The 15,758-nt window shown below is 35.2% G+C and overlaps 1 protein-coding gene across 1 annotated transcript in view; it reads left to right on the top strand.

Moving 5' to 3' along the window:
• The first annotated feature begins 537 nt into the window (after nt 1–537).
• The window catches only part of KCND2 (potassium voltage-gated channel subfamily D member 2), a 593,859-nt gene continuing 578,638 nt past the window's right edge, over nt 538–15,758 (top strand). The window contains exon 1 of the mRNA XM_044677545.1: nt 538–1,652. Within this exon, the coding sequence (XP_044533480.1) occupies nt 538–1,652 (1,115 nt within the window). The remainder of the gene's footprint in view (nt 1,653–15,758) is intronic.

Genomic DNA, 15,758 nt, shown 5'->3' with positions numbered 1-15,758 from the left:
GAATACTGTGGCGGAAAGAGGAGCGAGATTTGGGTCTTAAAAGAGGGGGGTGCGGCAGCAGTTATCACCCCTCTCCTCTAGTGAAGAGAAAGAGGTGACTGACAGCGTTTCCCCTAACATACTAGGCTTAGCCCCTCTCCCCAACATCTGGACCGTGTGTGGGAGAGAATCAGAGACACCTGCTTAGAGAAGAAAGAGCTGCATCTGAAGTCACCTGTGTGCATATCTGCCTGTGTGTGGGAGGGTGGTACCAGCTGCAGGTGAGAGCTTGAGTAGATTCATTTCACGGAGGCTGTTGGATTGCTATATTTATTACTATTATTTTAAATTTCTGAGTACCTGACTCTAAGGATTGGCTGCCTCTCCGAACTGAGACTTCAGCAGCATCTCTACTTTTGAAGTTGCAGCATTCATCTGTACCAGGTTCTTAACCAGTAGTATTCTCTTTCTGGGAAAAAAAGGGGAACTTGTGGTTCATTTTGCAGCCACACAGTCAAGGCCTCCCCATCTTCTGCCTGCACCTCTCCAAAAGGAACCATGGCAGCAGGGGTGGCAGCATGGCTACCCTTTGCTCGGGCAGCGGCCATAGGCTGGATGCCTGTGGCCACAGGACCCATGCCAGCACCCCCCAGGCAGGAGAGGAAGAGAACACAAGATGCCCTCATTGTCCTGAATGTGAGTGGCACTCAGTTCCAGACATGGCAGGATACCCTGGAACGCTACCCAGATACACTGTTGGGTAGCTCAGAGAGGGATTTCTTCTACCACCCTGAAACCCAGCAGTATTTCTTTGACCGTGACCCTGACATTTTCCGCCATATCCTGAACTTCTACCGCACTGGGAAGCTCCATTATCCAAGACAGGAGTGCATCTCTGCCTATGATGAAGAATTGGCCTTCTTTGGCCTCATCCCAGAAATTATTGGTGACTGCTGTTATGAGGAGTATAAGGACCGAAGGCGGGAAAATGCAGAAAGGCTACAGGATGATGCTGACAATGAAAATACAGGAGAGAGCGCTCTGCCTTCAATGACTGCCAGGCAGAGGGTCTGGAGGGCCTTTGAAAACCCTCACACCAGCACCATGGCCCTCGTATTCTACTATGTCACCGGGTTCTTTATCGCCGTTTCAGTCATTGCCAATGTCGTGGAGACAGTGCCATGTGGCTCCAGTCCTGGCCACATCAAGGAATTGCCATGTGGGGAACGTTACGCCGTAGCCTTCTTCTGTCTGGACACGGCCTGTGTGATGATATTCACTGTTGAGTACCTGTTGCGCTTGGCCGCGGCACCCAGCCGCTATCGTTTTGTACGCAGTGTCATGAGTATCATAGACGTGGTGGCCATCCTGCCTTATTACATCGGGCTAGTGATGACTGACAATGAGGATGTGAGCGGGGCCTTTGTCACATTGCGAGTTTTCCGAGTCTTCCGGATCTTTAAGTTTTCCCGCCACTCCCAGGGCCTCAGGATCCTGGGCTATACCCTGAAGAGTTGTGCTTCGGAGCTGGGGTTTCTACTCTTCTCTCTCACCATGGCTATCATCATCTTTGCTACTGTCATGTTCTATGCAGAGAAGGGGTCTTCAGCCAGCAAATTCACCAGTATTCCTGCTGCTTTCTGGTATACCATTGTCACCATGACGACACTAGGGTAGGTGCCATGATGGGGAATGGCATGCCATCAAAGGGTGGGCACAAGGGATATGTTTACAACTGCAAATAAAGTGGGGCTTCTGAGCACCCCTATCTGAGGAGAAATTGGTTTTTCTTGTTGTCTATACTTGATTTCTTTAGGTAATATTTGTATTTTGAAAGTGCCCAAGATGATAAGGTTTGGTGTATTTTAACAGGTGAATGCTCATGCCCAAAGTTCTATCATAAAACTGAATCAATTCCTGCATGAAAATGGTTGTTTAGTATTCTAAAAACTATACATAAAATATCAAGCTAAGCCCTGGAAACAAATTCATGTGCCTCCAGACACATGGATAGAAAATAGAAGTAAAAAAACAACATAGATTTTACTAATTCTATTACCATGTCCTCAAAATTATATATATATATATATATATCCCAAGTGAAAAGTTAGTATTATGGTTTCAAAAAGAAAATCATATCACCAGAATCTAGATGCTGCAGAGATAAAATTATGACCCACTCTCACCCAGGTTCTGTGATCTTTATTGTATAGGACCAGGCAATGAAATAAAACATAGCTTATTTTTATTGAGTAGTAAATTCCATTTCAAAGATACTTAGCATCATAAGAAGTTTAAGAAAGGCAAAGAAATCTCATCTATGAAAAATTATTGATTTTGACACATTATTTGTTATGCAGATATATATCATATTTATATTTACATGTCAGGTACATAAGTGATTATTAAGTTTAAATTATCTAAATCAAACTCATTTGAAAAGAAGAAACTTTTGAGTAGCTTAAAACCATATATATGTTTGTGTGTGTGTATATATATATATATACACATACTTAGTTCCCTAGACTAAAGATCCTATCATGAAATATGTAAGTTCCATGGATATAAGTAAAAGTTTATTTTTTCAAAGAAGATAATCAATAAAACCAGAAAATGTTATTGGACTTACGATTTGAGTAAAAAAGTTAGCAAAATGGTTTCTGATATTATTCTGACTGGTGAAAAATAGGCTCAGTTTAAGCATTAGAAAATCTATTAAAATAAGATTGTTTCAGTCTTTTATAAGTACATAACTAATCAGTGAATAAAGTTACTTGCCTTTCTACAGCTTTATATTTTCATTGTATATACAATATTTAGTAAAGTTTTGGTAATGGTTATGGGGGGAGGGATGTTGTTCTCCTAACTGCTTTTTAAGTTCTGTGTAGATGCTTAATTTAATTGGCTTCTTTAAGTAATACAAATTATGATTTAGTTAATGTCTATTCAGTTTCTTTAGTAATATCCTATTGAGGTAAGGTGTTTAATTTTGCACAGTTAACTAATGCAATATACCTCATAGGCTGAAGAATTTGTTTTCCCAAATTATAAATGATTAAGAATGTTGAAACTGATTTATCATTTTCCTCGACTCTCTTTCCAACTTCTTGCTGATAAACTCCTTCTGTAAAAACTGCGAGAAATCCTTCATTTTTGTAAGAAAAAAATGCACATCCTATTTTCTGTATTTCCATTTCATCTATTTTTTAAATCTTTTTTTTTTGACCATTGAAGAGTTTACTTTCTCTGGGTACTTATTCCTTATGGAAATCCTTCCCCAAACCCCTATTTCATATCACTTAATTTTGTTGTTGGAGAGAATTATGTGTTAACAAGCAGACTAGCGAATTTAACTTGGGAATAAAAAGTGGAAGATATATATTAAATGAACAGTTGTGTATTTTTCATACAGAATTTCATGTTAAGAAGAAATGAAGACAGGAAATATAAGGAGTTATTTCTAAATAGAACTGCTGTCCATGAGATGTCAGTGAGTCTTCAGTAATGTGATTCTATAGGTTGAAGACAGGGATTGCTAGTCTAATGAAAGCTGAGGATAAATTCAGAGAAGTGATTTAAATGTTGCCCTGTAGACTGGAGAGGAGTTCAGTTAGTTCTGTTTGCTTCTTGGAGGTAACTTTCATCAGTTGATTAAGTGATGTTAAAAACCTTTTGTGTTTTCTGGGAAAAAAAGAAGTAATTTAAAAATACTACTGACAACATTTTATTACATAAATGAAATGCAGATACAGAATCAATCTATTTACATTTTGAAAGGGTTTGGGAATCTGAATCATAATGTAGGAATAAAATCTCTGCAGTGGGATTTATTTCAAGTGTTCCATATGCAAGAGCTTTAGGGGAATCAAATGCATCTTTTCTGAGAAATTGGAAGTAAACTAGATTCCATTTTTAAGATATTAGTTCTGCTGATATCTTGGGCTTAAGAAAAATAGTTTTCAGAAAGTTCTGCTAATTAGTGGCAGATTATATTCTGCATACATATGTCACTTGTACTCACTTTCAGACTATTAAAAGTATGTTAAGATATGTGGAGTTCAGAATGATTAGGTAAATGATTAGAGAGTTAAATTTGTTATATAAAAACATCTTTAATAAATGTTTTAATTCCGATTCTTTAAAGTCCCAAATTATCAGCCATAAATTCAATCATCTTCATTGTTCAAACAAGTTATGGTATGTATTATGTCTAAATTGTATATTTTAAATTCCATTTTGAAGATCAACTAAAAAATAATATATATACTAATTATCGTGAGCTTATTCATTTTTGTATAATGAATCAAATGTTGCCATCCAGATATAAAATGTAATGAAAGGCTGTAGCCTAGTATTATTCTATTTTCTCTGCACTTGAGAATGGTGATAAACAATAAACTTTCTAAGGAAAAAGATGTAATGACAAGAGTTAATGGCAAGCTCTGTTTGGTAGAAAATCAGAGAACTTTCCATTACATTTGCTGGGCGATTTTACAGTGGCTATTATTTTTAATAGTGCTAATATACATCACTAATGATAATAGAAGTAGTGATAATGGAATCTAAATCAGTGGTTATTGGAAGTTCCAACCAGTAAGGACATTAACCACAGGAGGTGAAATACTTAAGAGCCTGGTCATTAGGTATTGGCAGTACCATCCAATGTCACCTAGTTAATTGTTTATGCCATCAGTGCTGTTTTATGTGTGCAGTAATAAATGTGTTCATCTCAGGATGTGTATATCCACCTTAGAATTATCAACTGTCCTGAAATCTTCCACACTAAAGTGTCGATGTAGGCCAATACCATGTGAACAGTTTTTTTCAGATTCGGGCATAATGAACATTTACAGTATTGTTAAGGTTCCTACATTCTTTATAAAGAAATAGATTTAAGTTTAGAAACAGCTGCTAAATAACTTTGTTGAATTTAGAAAAAATTAAGCAACTTATACAAGGGAAACTAAAATTTGTGAAATTGTTTCATTTTTAACTTGGGTGGCAGTTTGGGTAAATTAAATTGAGTATCCCTTCCCCCTTATGTTAGGGGGTAAATCTGATAAGTGAATAGGCATTACACATATATGTGTATATATGTGTGTGTACATCCCACTGGACAAGAGGATGACAATCCTTTTCTTTCATTCTTTTTCCTACTTCCCTTAAAATTACTGTCCTTGACTCTGCTGGAAAATAGGAGCCTAATACTTCTATTTTTTATCATTAAATGCTGAGTACAAAGTAATAATACACAAGATAACAATCCATGCTATTCACTTCCCATTCATAATCCAAATATGTTCTCAGGCTGAATGAAAGGAATGGGAATTTGTATATATTTGTGATTGTAGTCAAATTAGGTGAGTTATTTGAAATGCAATTAGTATTTAAATATATATATATACATATATATGTATATATATATGCACAAATGCATGTGCATTTCAAAGGCTCTTCAGTTTTCTGAGGGTAGCTCAGAACCTCACTTAGCAAAGTTAGTGAGTGACAGTCTTAGTAGTTTGGAGAGTTATTATCTTAGAACAATAGTTACACTGGGGTTTTTGGTTCTTCATGATTACTGAACAACTAAATCATCTTTTTTAAAATATAGATTGCATTTCTTTTTATGGCATATCAGTGCTAATGACATTCTTCTAAACCTCCAGGGATGATCCAACCATTAATGTACTTGCTCTATCTATCCCCCAATGCTAATTTTCATGGGTAGAATGGGAGCAGGATGCATATTAACAAGCATATATCAACAAGAAAAAAAAAAAGACTGAAAAGGAACTTTGAGAAGAAAAAGGGATGAAATATAAGTAGTTTATAGTAATTCCTAAGAAATACTTTTTCTCTGTTTTGCATCTCTTCCTAATTTTCAAAACAAATTTCTTTTCATCACAGAAGGTAGACAGTGTTGTATGATGGCTAGATAACTGCTCTTAAAACTTAGAGAGACTTAGGTTCAAGTCCTGCCTTTAACATTAACTGACCTGTACCCAGGCAATATATAAAACTTCTCAAAGACTTATCTAAGTCTTGATGTTTCAGTATGTATTGGAATGAGACTTTCCATACCCCAATGGAATCACAGATTTCGATTCCCTCCACCAAAAAACAAAGTCAGGTTTAAAAAAAAGAAGTATTAATGTTCCATGTTCCAAATCAAAGTTTGGGATCTCAACTATAAGAAATTCCCAAGTAGATAAAGAAAAAAACTATAATTTCGATTACTGAAAGTAGGGGAAACACACTACCTATCAGATTTATAGATATGAGAAGAATTTATGAAACAAGAGACAGAACATTATAAAATATAACATTAATAATTTTGAATACATTAAATTGAAAAGGTTTTTTACAATAAAATAAATGCTTCTCATATTAGAACGGATGCAGAAAGTTAGGAAAATTTTTATAGAGAACTTCAGATAGATGTATATGAAAAAATTATTCAAATTACTACTAATTAGAGAAATGCAAATAAAAACAACTCTGATATATTACCTCATACCCACCAGACTGGCTAAAATGACAAAAGGGCAAAATGACAAATGTTGGAGGGGACGTGGAAAAATGGGGACACTAACACACTTGGTGGAGCTGTGAATTGATCCAGACATTTTGGAGAAAAATTTGGAATAACACCCAGAGGATTATAAAACTGTATATACCATTAGATCCATCATTACCATTGCTGGGTCTATTTCCCATGGAGATTAGGAAAAAAGAAAAAGAATCTATATTCCAAAATATTTATAGCAGTTGGCCTTTGTGGAGGCAAAGATATGGAAACTGAGAGTATGGCCATGAGTTGGGGAATGACTAAACAAATTTTAGTATATGATCGTGATGGAATACTACTGTATTGTAAGAAATAATGAACAAACTGATTTTTTAAAAACCTGGAAAGAACTATACAAGATAATAAACAGTGAAATGAGTAGAACTAGGAGAATGTTATGCACAGAACTAGTACTGGAAAAGTAAGCTAAGAATGTTACTTCCAGAAAGTGAACAGAAATATAAATCATTAAAAGACTTTATATGAACATGTTGGCCTCCCTGAGGATATTGATGTGGGGAAGGCAATGATGGGTTGGGACACTTGGGGATAGGATATTATGTAGATAGGAAGAAAATTAAACATATAGGAGATTTGTGATTTCATTAGTGTAATATATTTTTATCTATAGAAATCCTTTTTTTTGGATTTACAAACATTTGGAATATGAATAATAAAAAATTAAAAAATTAAAAGTTGGAGATGTACAACAAAACAACTAAAACATTTCTATACTTCCCCAGAAATTAAATCGGAATTTTTTCCCCCTTTCCCTTGGTTTAGTACTTTTGTCTAGTTGTTTTTTTTTTAAACCCTTAACTTCTGTGTACTGTCTCCTTGGTAGAAGAGTGGTAAGGGTGGGCAATGGGAGTCAAGAGACTTGCCCAGGGTCACACACCTGGGAAGTGTCTGAGGCCAGATTCGAACCTAGGACCTCCCGTCTCTAGGCCTGACTCTCAATCCACTGAGCTACCCAATTGCCCCCTGCCTAGTTGTTTTTGATGAAGCTTACTAATTATTTTTATAACATTTCCATTTAAAAAGTTTTAGTGCACAAATATTCTACAAAAAGGTAACTATACCAAATTATAATATATCAAGGATATAAATTATTTAAGATAATATAATTTGAAAAGGAATTTAACATAGACATATGTTAAGCTGTGTCAAAAGGAAGAATAGACTTAATAAGTAGCCCTCTCTATATGTCTGTCAGATAGTTCAGATTCCAAAGTTTTGGACATGTTGGGTTTAGATCGCTTACAACCGTTTGTGCAGAGACTTGTGGCTTGCCAAACCATTACTGAAGGTGAAAAGAAATATCTCCCCCTTAGCTACTATTGAGACAATGATATTGGTTAAGTTTTCACCTCAAGCATATTTACAAGTTGGAAAATGCTATAATTTATTTCCCCATCAAAACACCACACATTTTTATAATGTCATTTTGAGAATGTCATAAAGGATTTCTAAAGTATTTAATTGCCCCGTAATGAAGATTGAACCTAAGTTGTTGAAGAAATGTAAAACTCTATTGCAATACGTGTCAAATCTTCTCTTAGTTTCATTGCCACCTATGTATCCTATTTCAAGTTATAAACAATCATGGTTTGAAGTAGATACTGTATGAGGAATGGGCCTTTTTCTTTTCATTCAGTTGGTGTAGCATCTCTAACTTATATTTGAATTTAGTTCTCAGATCAATTACATAGAGATACATCAGGAGGAGATAATATGCACCAATTTACACAATATCCTTGGTAGATTCCTTTCTCTGAACAGAACCAGTGGTCATGAAGCAAAGTAAGAAATTCAGTTTCAAGTTTTTATTTAATTTCTTAATCCCACTAGCAGATTTTATCTTAGATCATAACATAAAAGTGCATTTATTCATATCAAAGGACTCAGCTATCTAAATCTTTTAGAGTAAGGTAAATGGCATGGATGGAAATATAGATGATTTAGAGACTAAGAAAGAAAACAAATAATTGAATATTTCTCTTTCCTCCCAACTTTTAAAAAAAGTACATTTGTTTTGGGTCATAAGAGTTCTTAGAATAATAAAAGGAAGAGTTTCCTCTCTGAGAAACAGATTTCCCTCTACTATATTTAACTTTCATACCTGTCTCTCTAGGTAGTTTTTCCCTTGTCCCTTTTTGTGGGGAGCTCATCCAGTCCACTAAGGGTAGTCAGTCATTAGCTGTCCTTTGTGATCTCATGATTGGCAAGACCAAAATTCCCATTCTCTAACTTTAATAGCTTTCTTCTGTAGCTTCTCCACTGTCCACAGAAGGGCATTCTTTCAATTCTAAAGCCAGTACTGTCCGTTTATTATTTTTGACCAACTACATGTTATAACAAATTTCCACACAAGTTTTCCTAAGTTATAAGACTGAACTTATCTCCCCCCCCCTTCCCTTCCCAATCCTGGTGCTGTAATAGGAATTGATCCGAGTTATAAATGTATTGTCATGCAAAGCATAACTTCCATAGTGTTCATTTTTGTAAGTGAGTAATCTTATAAAACCTAAACCCAAATAAACAATTGAAAAATAGTATGCTCTCATCTACACTGCGACTCTAACAGTTCTTTCTCTGGAAATGGATAGCATTCTATGTTATGTTTCAGTTTGTTCTCATTGGTCATAAGAATTTCAATGGTGGCTTTCAAGGCTTTAGATCTTCTCATTTGCCACCTGCGTTTCTTCTAAGAGTTCAGGGTTTGTTTGCTTTTTATATAAGTTGCTGTTGGTCTTCTAATTTATCTATTCCTTGGTGGTCACTGCGTGCAGATGAATCCATAAGCTCATTGTGAACCACATGATATTAAACTTATAGCAGCTTGGAGATATCCATCTCAAACCTCTGATTCATGGTCTTTTCCATGTGCATCAAGGCCAGATTTGGCAATATATTTTTTTTAATTTTTTTTAAACCCTTGTACTTCGGTGTATTGTCTCATAGGTGGAAGATTGGTAAGGGTGGGCAATGGGGGTCAAGTGACTTGCCCAGGGTCACACAGCTGGGAAGTGGCTGAGGCCGGGTTTGAACCTAGGACCTCCTGTCTCTAGGCCTGACTCTCACTCCACTGAGCTACCCAGCTGCCCCCTTGGCAATATATTTTTAATAAAATTTACTCTCATTTCTAAGTTTTCATGTTGTAGAATCATGAATTTGTGGCTTCTCTGTGTATTTGTTTTGTATATCCTAGTTGATGGATAGATAGGCAGGTTAATATGGTCAAAATTGGTAGTTTTTCCACCCAATTTTCTCAGCACATTGGTAATAAGTTACATAAGACTCAAAAGTTCTCCTAGTTCTCAGCTAGAATCATAAATTCATGTTTTTCAGAGATGGAAATGACTTAAGATATAGTCTGTCCAATTGGGACGTAAAGATGTTATATAACATGTCCAAGATTAAAGAATATTGTGAGATGTGGCACTGCTTTAATTGTTTTTTTTTCAGATTTTGACATCCCCTTTCCTCTGTAGAGCTCAAGGTACCACATTAACATATTTATAATAAATCTTCTAAAATATTGTTAGGAAAAATGAATAGCAGATATTGGATAGTTTCTCTTTATCACCCCTTAATGTTTATTTTTTTTTTCATTCTAACTTGGGTTCTACTATCTGGTATTTTTCGACCTCAAGCTACTCAGAACTTTATTTCCAAGTGTCCTTGCCCAAATTATTCATGTATGGGGGATAATAAATGCATAGATGTGTATACTCTTAAAGAACTAACTCATTCTCTCCTCCATTGTGAATTTTTGATATATTTAGGGTGCTGCCTTCACTGATTGTTACGTTTTTTTGGCCTCATATAGATATCCAAAAGATGAGTTAAGTCTCTTAGTCATATCAGTTGTTCAAAAATGAGAAAGCATTATCTGAGTAAATTCCCTATTTGAATATCTACTCTGAAAGGTCACTGGAAAAGGTAAGTGATAATTGCCTGATATTCTGATAATTAAAGTGGAATTGGACCTAGGGTTAAATAGAAAGTTTCCTCATATTTTTTATGTCCCCCCTCCCTCACTGACTTTTCATTTTTCTCCTTTGTTTGCCTTGACTTTTAAAAAAATATTTTTTACCTTATGTCTTAGAATCTACACTGTGGCAGTTCCAAGACAGAAGAGTGGTAAGGGCTAAGCAACTTGGGTAAAGTGCCTTGTGCAAGGGCACAAAGGTAGAAAGTGTCTGTGGTCCTATTTGAACACCAGACTTCCCATCTCTACGCCTGGCGCCCTATCCACTGGGCAGCCTAGCTGCACCTTGCTTTGACTTTTTAAAGACAGAATAATGATATGTGGAAAAAGTAAAGAAAGGCTAGATGATGTGACACAGAAAATACTAAAAAAATGAGAATTTAACCCCCTTTTTAGAATTTGTGGAATGTGACATGTTCAAATTCATTATTCTAGTTTATCCTCTTTCTCAAAATTAACAGTAAAATCCTCATATAATAGTTATTTTAAAATGATGAAAGAAAGGAGTTAATTTCAGTGCATGCATATGTTTGCTTCTTGAGTTATTTACTTACTATCACAGCTCAGTACAGTAAAAAAAATAATAAATTACCTGGAATCTCTTTGTATAGTCAGGCAAGTAAGCTACAGTTGACTAAGATTGTTCAAATACTCTTTGTATCTGTATATTCTTTGAGGCATCATGCAAAATTACAACAAATAGTTGAAATAACTAAAATATAAGTAAAATTTGCACAAAAATAAATGTACTTGCTACCTGTGAGGATTGAATGCCATTGGAGCTTGAATTTAAGCTTTGAATTTCATGCTAATTCAGACACAAAGGGAAAGAAGTAAAACTATTCTTGATTTGAAAAAGGAAAAATACAAGTTCTTCTATAGGGATAATCTTTTGCCTGACTCTGGATTCTAAGATGAATTTATTGCATGGTTTCCAATAGAAATGACAGTGAGTAGTATCATAAATTTATAACTGAAAGAATCCTTAAGGGATATCTATTCCAGTCTGCTAACTTTACAGATGTTCCAGGGAAGTGACTTTATATTACCAATGCCATACAGGTAGTTAGTGGCAAAACTGAGATTTAAAACTAGATCCTCTAAATCCAAATCCAATTTTTTTTCCTACTCATTATGCTGCCTTCAATTACTATTTTGAAAAAAAAGAGAAAAACCTTTCATATAAATGTGTCTTACTTCAACCCTCTTTAAAACCTAGCAATAGAACTCTAAGTCTCAACTGAGTAAAGACATTGTGTGGGGAAATAAAATATTATAGTTTAGTCAAACATTTTGCTGATAATCTGACTTAATACAGGAATGGGGCTTTTTGGATAATCCAGGGAAATGAAGAGTTAATGTGTCCATCAAGATGTCTCATTCAAGTATTTGTTATCTAAAGTGAACTTTTGGCATGTGCTGGATAAAAATCAATACATAGTTGAATTCTCTGTCAGTGCCTGATATGCCAATATTCTTGCTGATGATTAAAGAAAGATCTCTATACTAGAGATAACAGACGTATATGAAACAGCACTGACAATCTTTCATGAACATTTAGGAGTCCAGCTTATATTCCTTCTCCCCAAAATGGGCATTTTACTTCTGCAGAGAGATGAGTCATGAGAATGCATCAATTAGGGGCAAACTTCTTTTGGAAATTAACTGAAGTACTTCTATTCCTTTAAGAATGAAAGAAATACTTTGGTCTGGGAAGAAATAAAATCTTTATTTTAATTTTAATGACTTATTAATGGATAGAAGAGGTCCCTCTCCAGCTGTTCTCCTTGGTATGAATGTGTATGAGAGTTCTTCCCTTAGGGCTTTGTCTCTGAAATCAGGTTAAACCCCTAGTTCAATTATAGTTCTATAGTCTTCTCAAACTCAGTATTTCCTAAAGTGAATACATTATCTTTTCAAAAAAATACTCCCTTCTTCTAAACTTCCCTATTATTGTTAAAAACAAAACAAAGCAAACAACAAAAAACTACCTCCTGATCTTTCAGACTTCAAACTCAGTGACTTTAAATTCTTCTTTCATACTAATTCCCCATATCCAATCTGTTGCCAAGTCTTGTCTTTTCTACATTCATAACGTTTCTTGTATGTGTTTTCTTCTCTCTCATCATGCAAGCACCATGCTAGTATATAGGCTCTTATCACCTCTTACTCAGATTTCTGCTTCAAATTTGTCTATTCTCCTGTTACCAAAGCAATATTCCTTAAGTGCTATTACATGTCTGAACATCTCTTCCAACTTAGGAAATTACGATGGCTTCCTATTGCCTCTAGAAACAGATAGAAGTACATTGCCATTTAAAGCCATTCATAATTTTGTCCTATTTTATCTTTCTAGTTTTCTTTCATTTTATTCTCCTCAATGTACTCTACAATCCAGAAATGTCAGCCTTCTTGATTTCGTATTTATAATATTCTTCCTCCTTACCTCACCTGTCTCCTGATTTCCTTAAATATTCAATTCAAATCCCACCTTCTTTAGGAAAACTTTATCTTCCTCTCTACCACATGCCTTTCCCCTGAGATATTTTATCAAGATTCTATATCTATTTTATTTTATTGTTTCTTGTTGTTTCTCCCACTAGAATATAAACTTAGGGCAGATAACATATATCCCCCCCACCTTCTTTGTATTCCTAATGTTTTGATTCCCTAGTTCTTGGTACATAGTAATTGCTTAATAAATGCTAGTTGCCTGAAGACTGGCTTACTGGTAACCATCATTCCTTTCTATAACTTATGTAGGATTTTTTCTTTCTTTTTTTTATAGTTTTGTTTCAACACATCAAACAAATCATATTCCCAACTGAATCTCCATAATGTACTGGTTAAATAAAGCAACTTACAAGAGTGATTATGGTTGATCACACATAAAAATCTCAGACTTGAGTAATTTTCCATTTGTTCAAAAGAAAGAACAGGTGGTTATGTTATAAGTTAATACTGAACCAGTCTCAGAGTTGAAAAGGATCTTAAGGGTCTCCTAGTTCTACTAATTCCTGAACCAAAAACCCTCCTATAAGACACTTTAAGTTCTATGGTGACAGGGACTCTTGTCCAATGTTTTGCTCTAAGTTTAATTGCAAATTAATGCCCTTTTCCTTTATGTAGTTAAAGAAACTGTACGTTATCTTTTTTATTATAGTTTTTCATCTGCATCACTTCATGTAGTCCATCCCATATAGCATTGAATAATTTTTATACTTGCTATTGAAAATGGTACATTAACATCTCATTATATTTATATAATGCAATACGTATGGACATTCTCCAAATATTAGTCATAATTTGCTCTGGATTTTCCCCCTCTCTCTTGCTCTCACACTCCTGCTTTTGCTCTTTCTACCCCTCTGTCTCTTCCATTGTTGCACAGTAGAGAGAGTGGTGGGCTGGATTCAGGAAAACCCCAGTTAAAATGTGGCCTCAGACAATTGCTGTGTGACCCTGGGCAAGTCACTTCATTTCAAATTTTCCTCAGTTTCCTCAACTCTAAAATGGGAATAATAATAGCATCTATCTTAAAGGGTTTTTGTAAGGATCAAGTGAGATGATGTTTGTAAATGGATATTTGTAAAAAAAAAAGCATGTAACACAGGGTCTGGCACATAACATGTACTATATAAATACTTATTTTCTCATCCATACTTTCTTCTTTCCCTCCTTCCTTTGTTTCTTTGTTTCTGTTTTTGTGCTATTAAAAACAGTGCTGCTATAATTATTTTATACTTATAGGCCTTTTTATTGATAATATCATTGAAATATAAATCCAAATCTATGATTATTAGGTCAAATAACATGGACAATTGCATTATTTTTCTGATATATATCTAACTTGTTGCCCCAAATGGGAAAAAAACATTCTCAACTCTGGGTAAAAGACTCTGGGCCATGTAAATAGTTCTAAAAGGGGGAAAGAGCAGTTGATGGTGACACAGAGGAGACTCCAACTACATGTAAAGACTTGCTAAGGAAGAAAGCATTTGAGACACAGTGTGGGTTGTGGGAGAAAGTGGAATTAAGAGAGGGATGCCATGATTTCAGGACCAGCCAGATAATTGTACGGCTAGAATAAGGGAGCCACTGGTGGCATAGGGTGGTATGTCCCAATTCCCAGCCCTTTTAGTGGCACTCTTGAGTAAAGCCTCATTTGTTCCATATTGTTATTGGCTCTGCTGGGTAGTTCTTCTTCCTTTTTCCCCTATAATTCCTGAAGATAGTTTATATACTAAGGAGCAGTTTCCTCCAGACCAAAGAGCATCCAACGTTTAGGTAAAAATCACTTCCCTAAGCTTGATAGTTAACGCTATTCAGTGCTGCCAAATGAGAACTTAATTTTCCCCCACAGTTACTGTACCAGCCAAAACAGATAGAGATCTATCAGGAATTGTAGCAAAATGTAGAAGATTCTCTTTGTCGTTCTCTCCCTTTCTGTGTCTGTCTGGTTCTACCCCTCTCTAACCCTTTCCTTCTCTCTCCTCCCCCTTTCCCTCCTTCTGTGTACGTATGTATGTGTGCATATGTATACCTATATTTATGTTTATACAATTGTATAATTTTAACTTATTTTCCAAAATGGGCACAAATTCTCAATTCTGCCGGTAGTGTCTGTGTGTATATGTGTAGATAGAGCGCACACCATACATATAGCAAAAGATACAGATGTTAGATCATTTTCTTGAGTTTCTATGACAGAAAAAAAAATCTATTACCTGGTGATCTTATTACTCGATTTTCAATAATGAGCCTCAAGAGTTTGGCTGATCCTTGCGGGGGGAATAATTCTTTATAGCAGAGAGTATATCTGTGATTTCATTGTTCTCTCCTAGTATAGGTTGAAACCTTTTCTGAAATTCATAGTCTCTTAGAGAGTTGCCATAAGCACTGAGGTTTTGATTTGCCAATTCACACAGCCAATATGTGTCAGAGACAGGATTTGAATCCAAGTCTTTCTGGCATTAAACCAGCTTTTCTCCCTTGGCCACAGTGCCCTCATGATCATTGTACTAACTGTAAGTATATCCTTTTAGTTGATTAAATTTTCAAATAATCCAAACATTAGAATATGTAGGAATTATGTTACCACAAAAGAGAGAAAGCTATTATATAAGATACAATCCAAAAGAAAAGCTTACTTTAACACTTTTCGTCACTTGTCATTCTGACAATAAAATTGGCAGTGTTGGAAGGAGACTAGGTATT

Source organism: Gracilinanus agilis, chromosome 5 (genome assembly GCF_016433145.1).
Source record: "Gracilinanus agilis isolate LMUSP501 chromosome 5, AgileGrace, whole genome shotgun sequence".
Classification (NCBI taxonomy): Eukaryota; Metazoa; Chordata; class Mammalia; order Didelphimorphia; family Didelphidae; genus Gracilinanus; species Gracilinanus agilis.
This window is presented reverse-complemented; position numbering and strand designations above follow the sequence as displayed.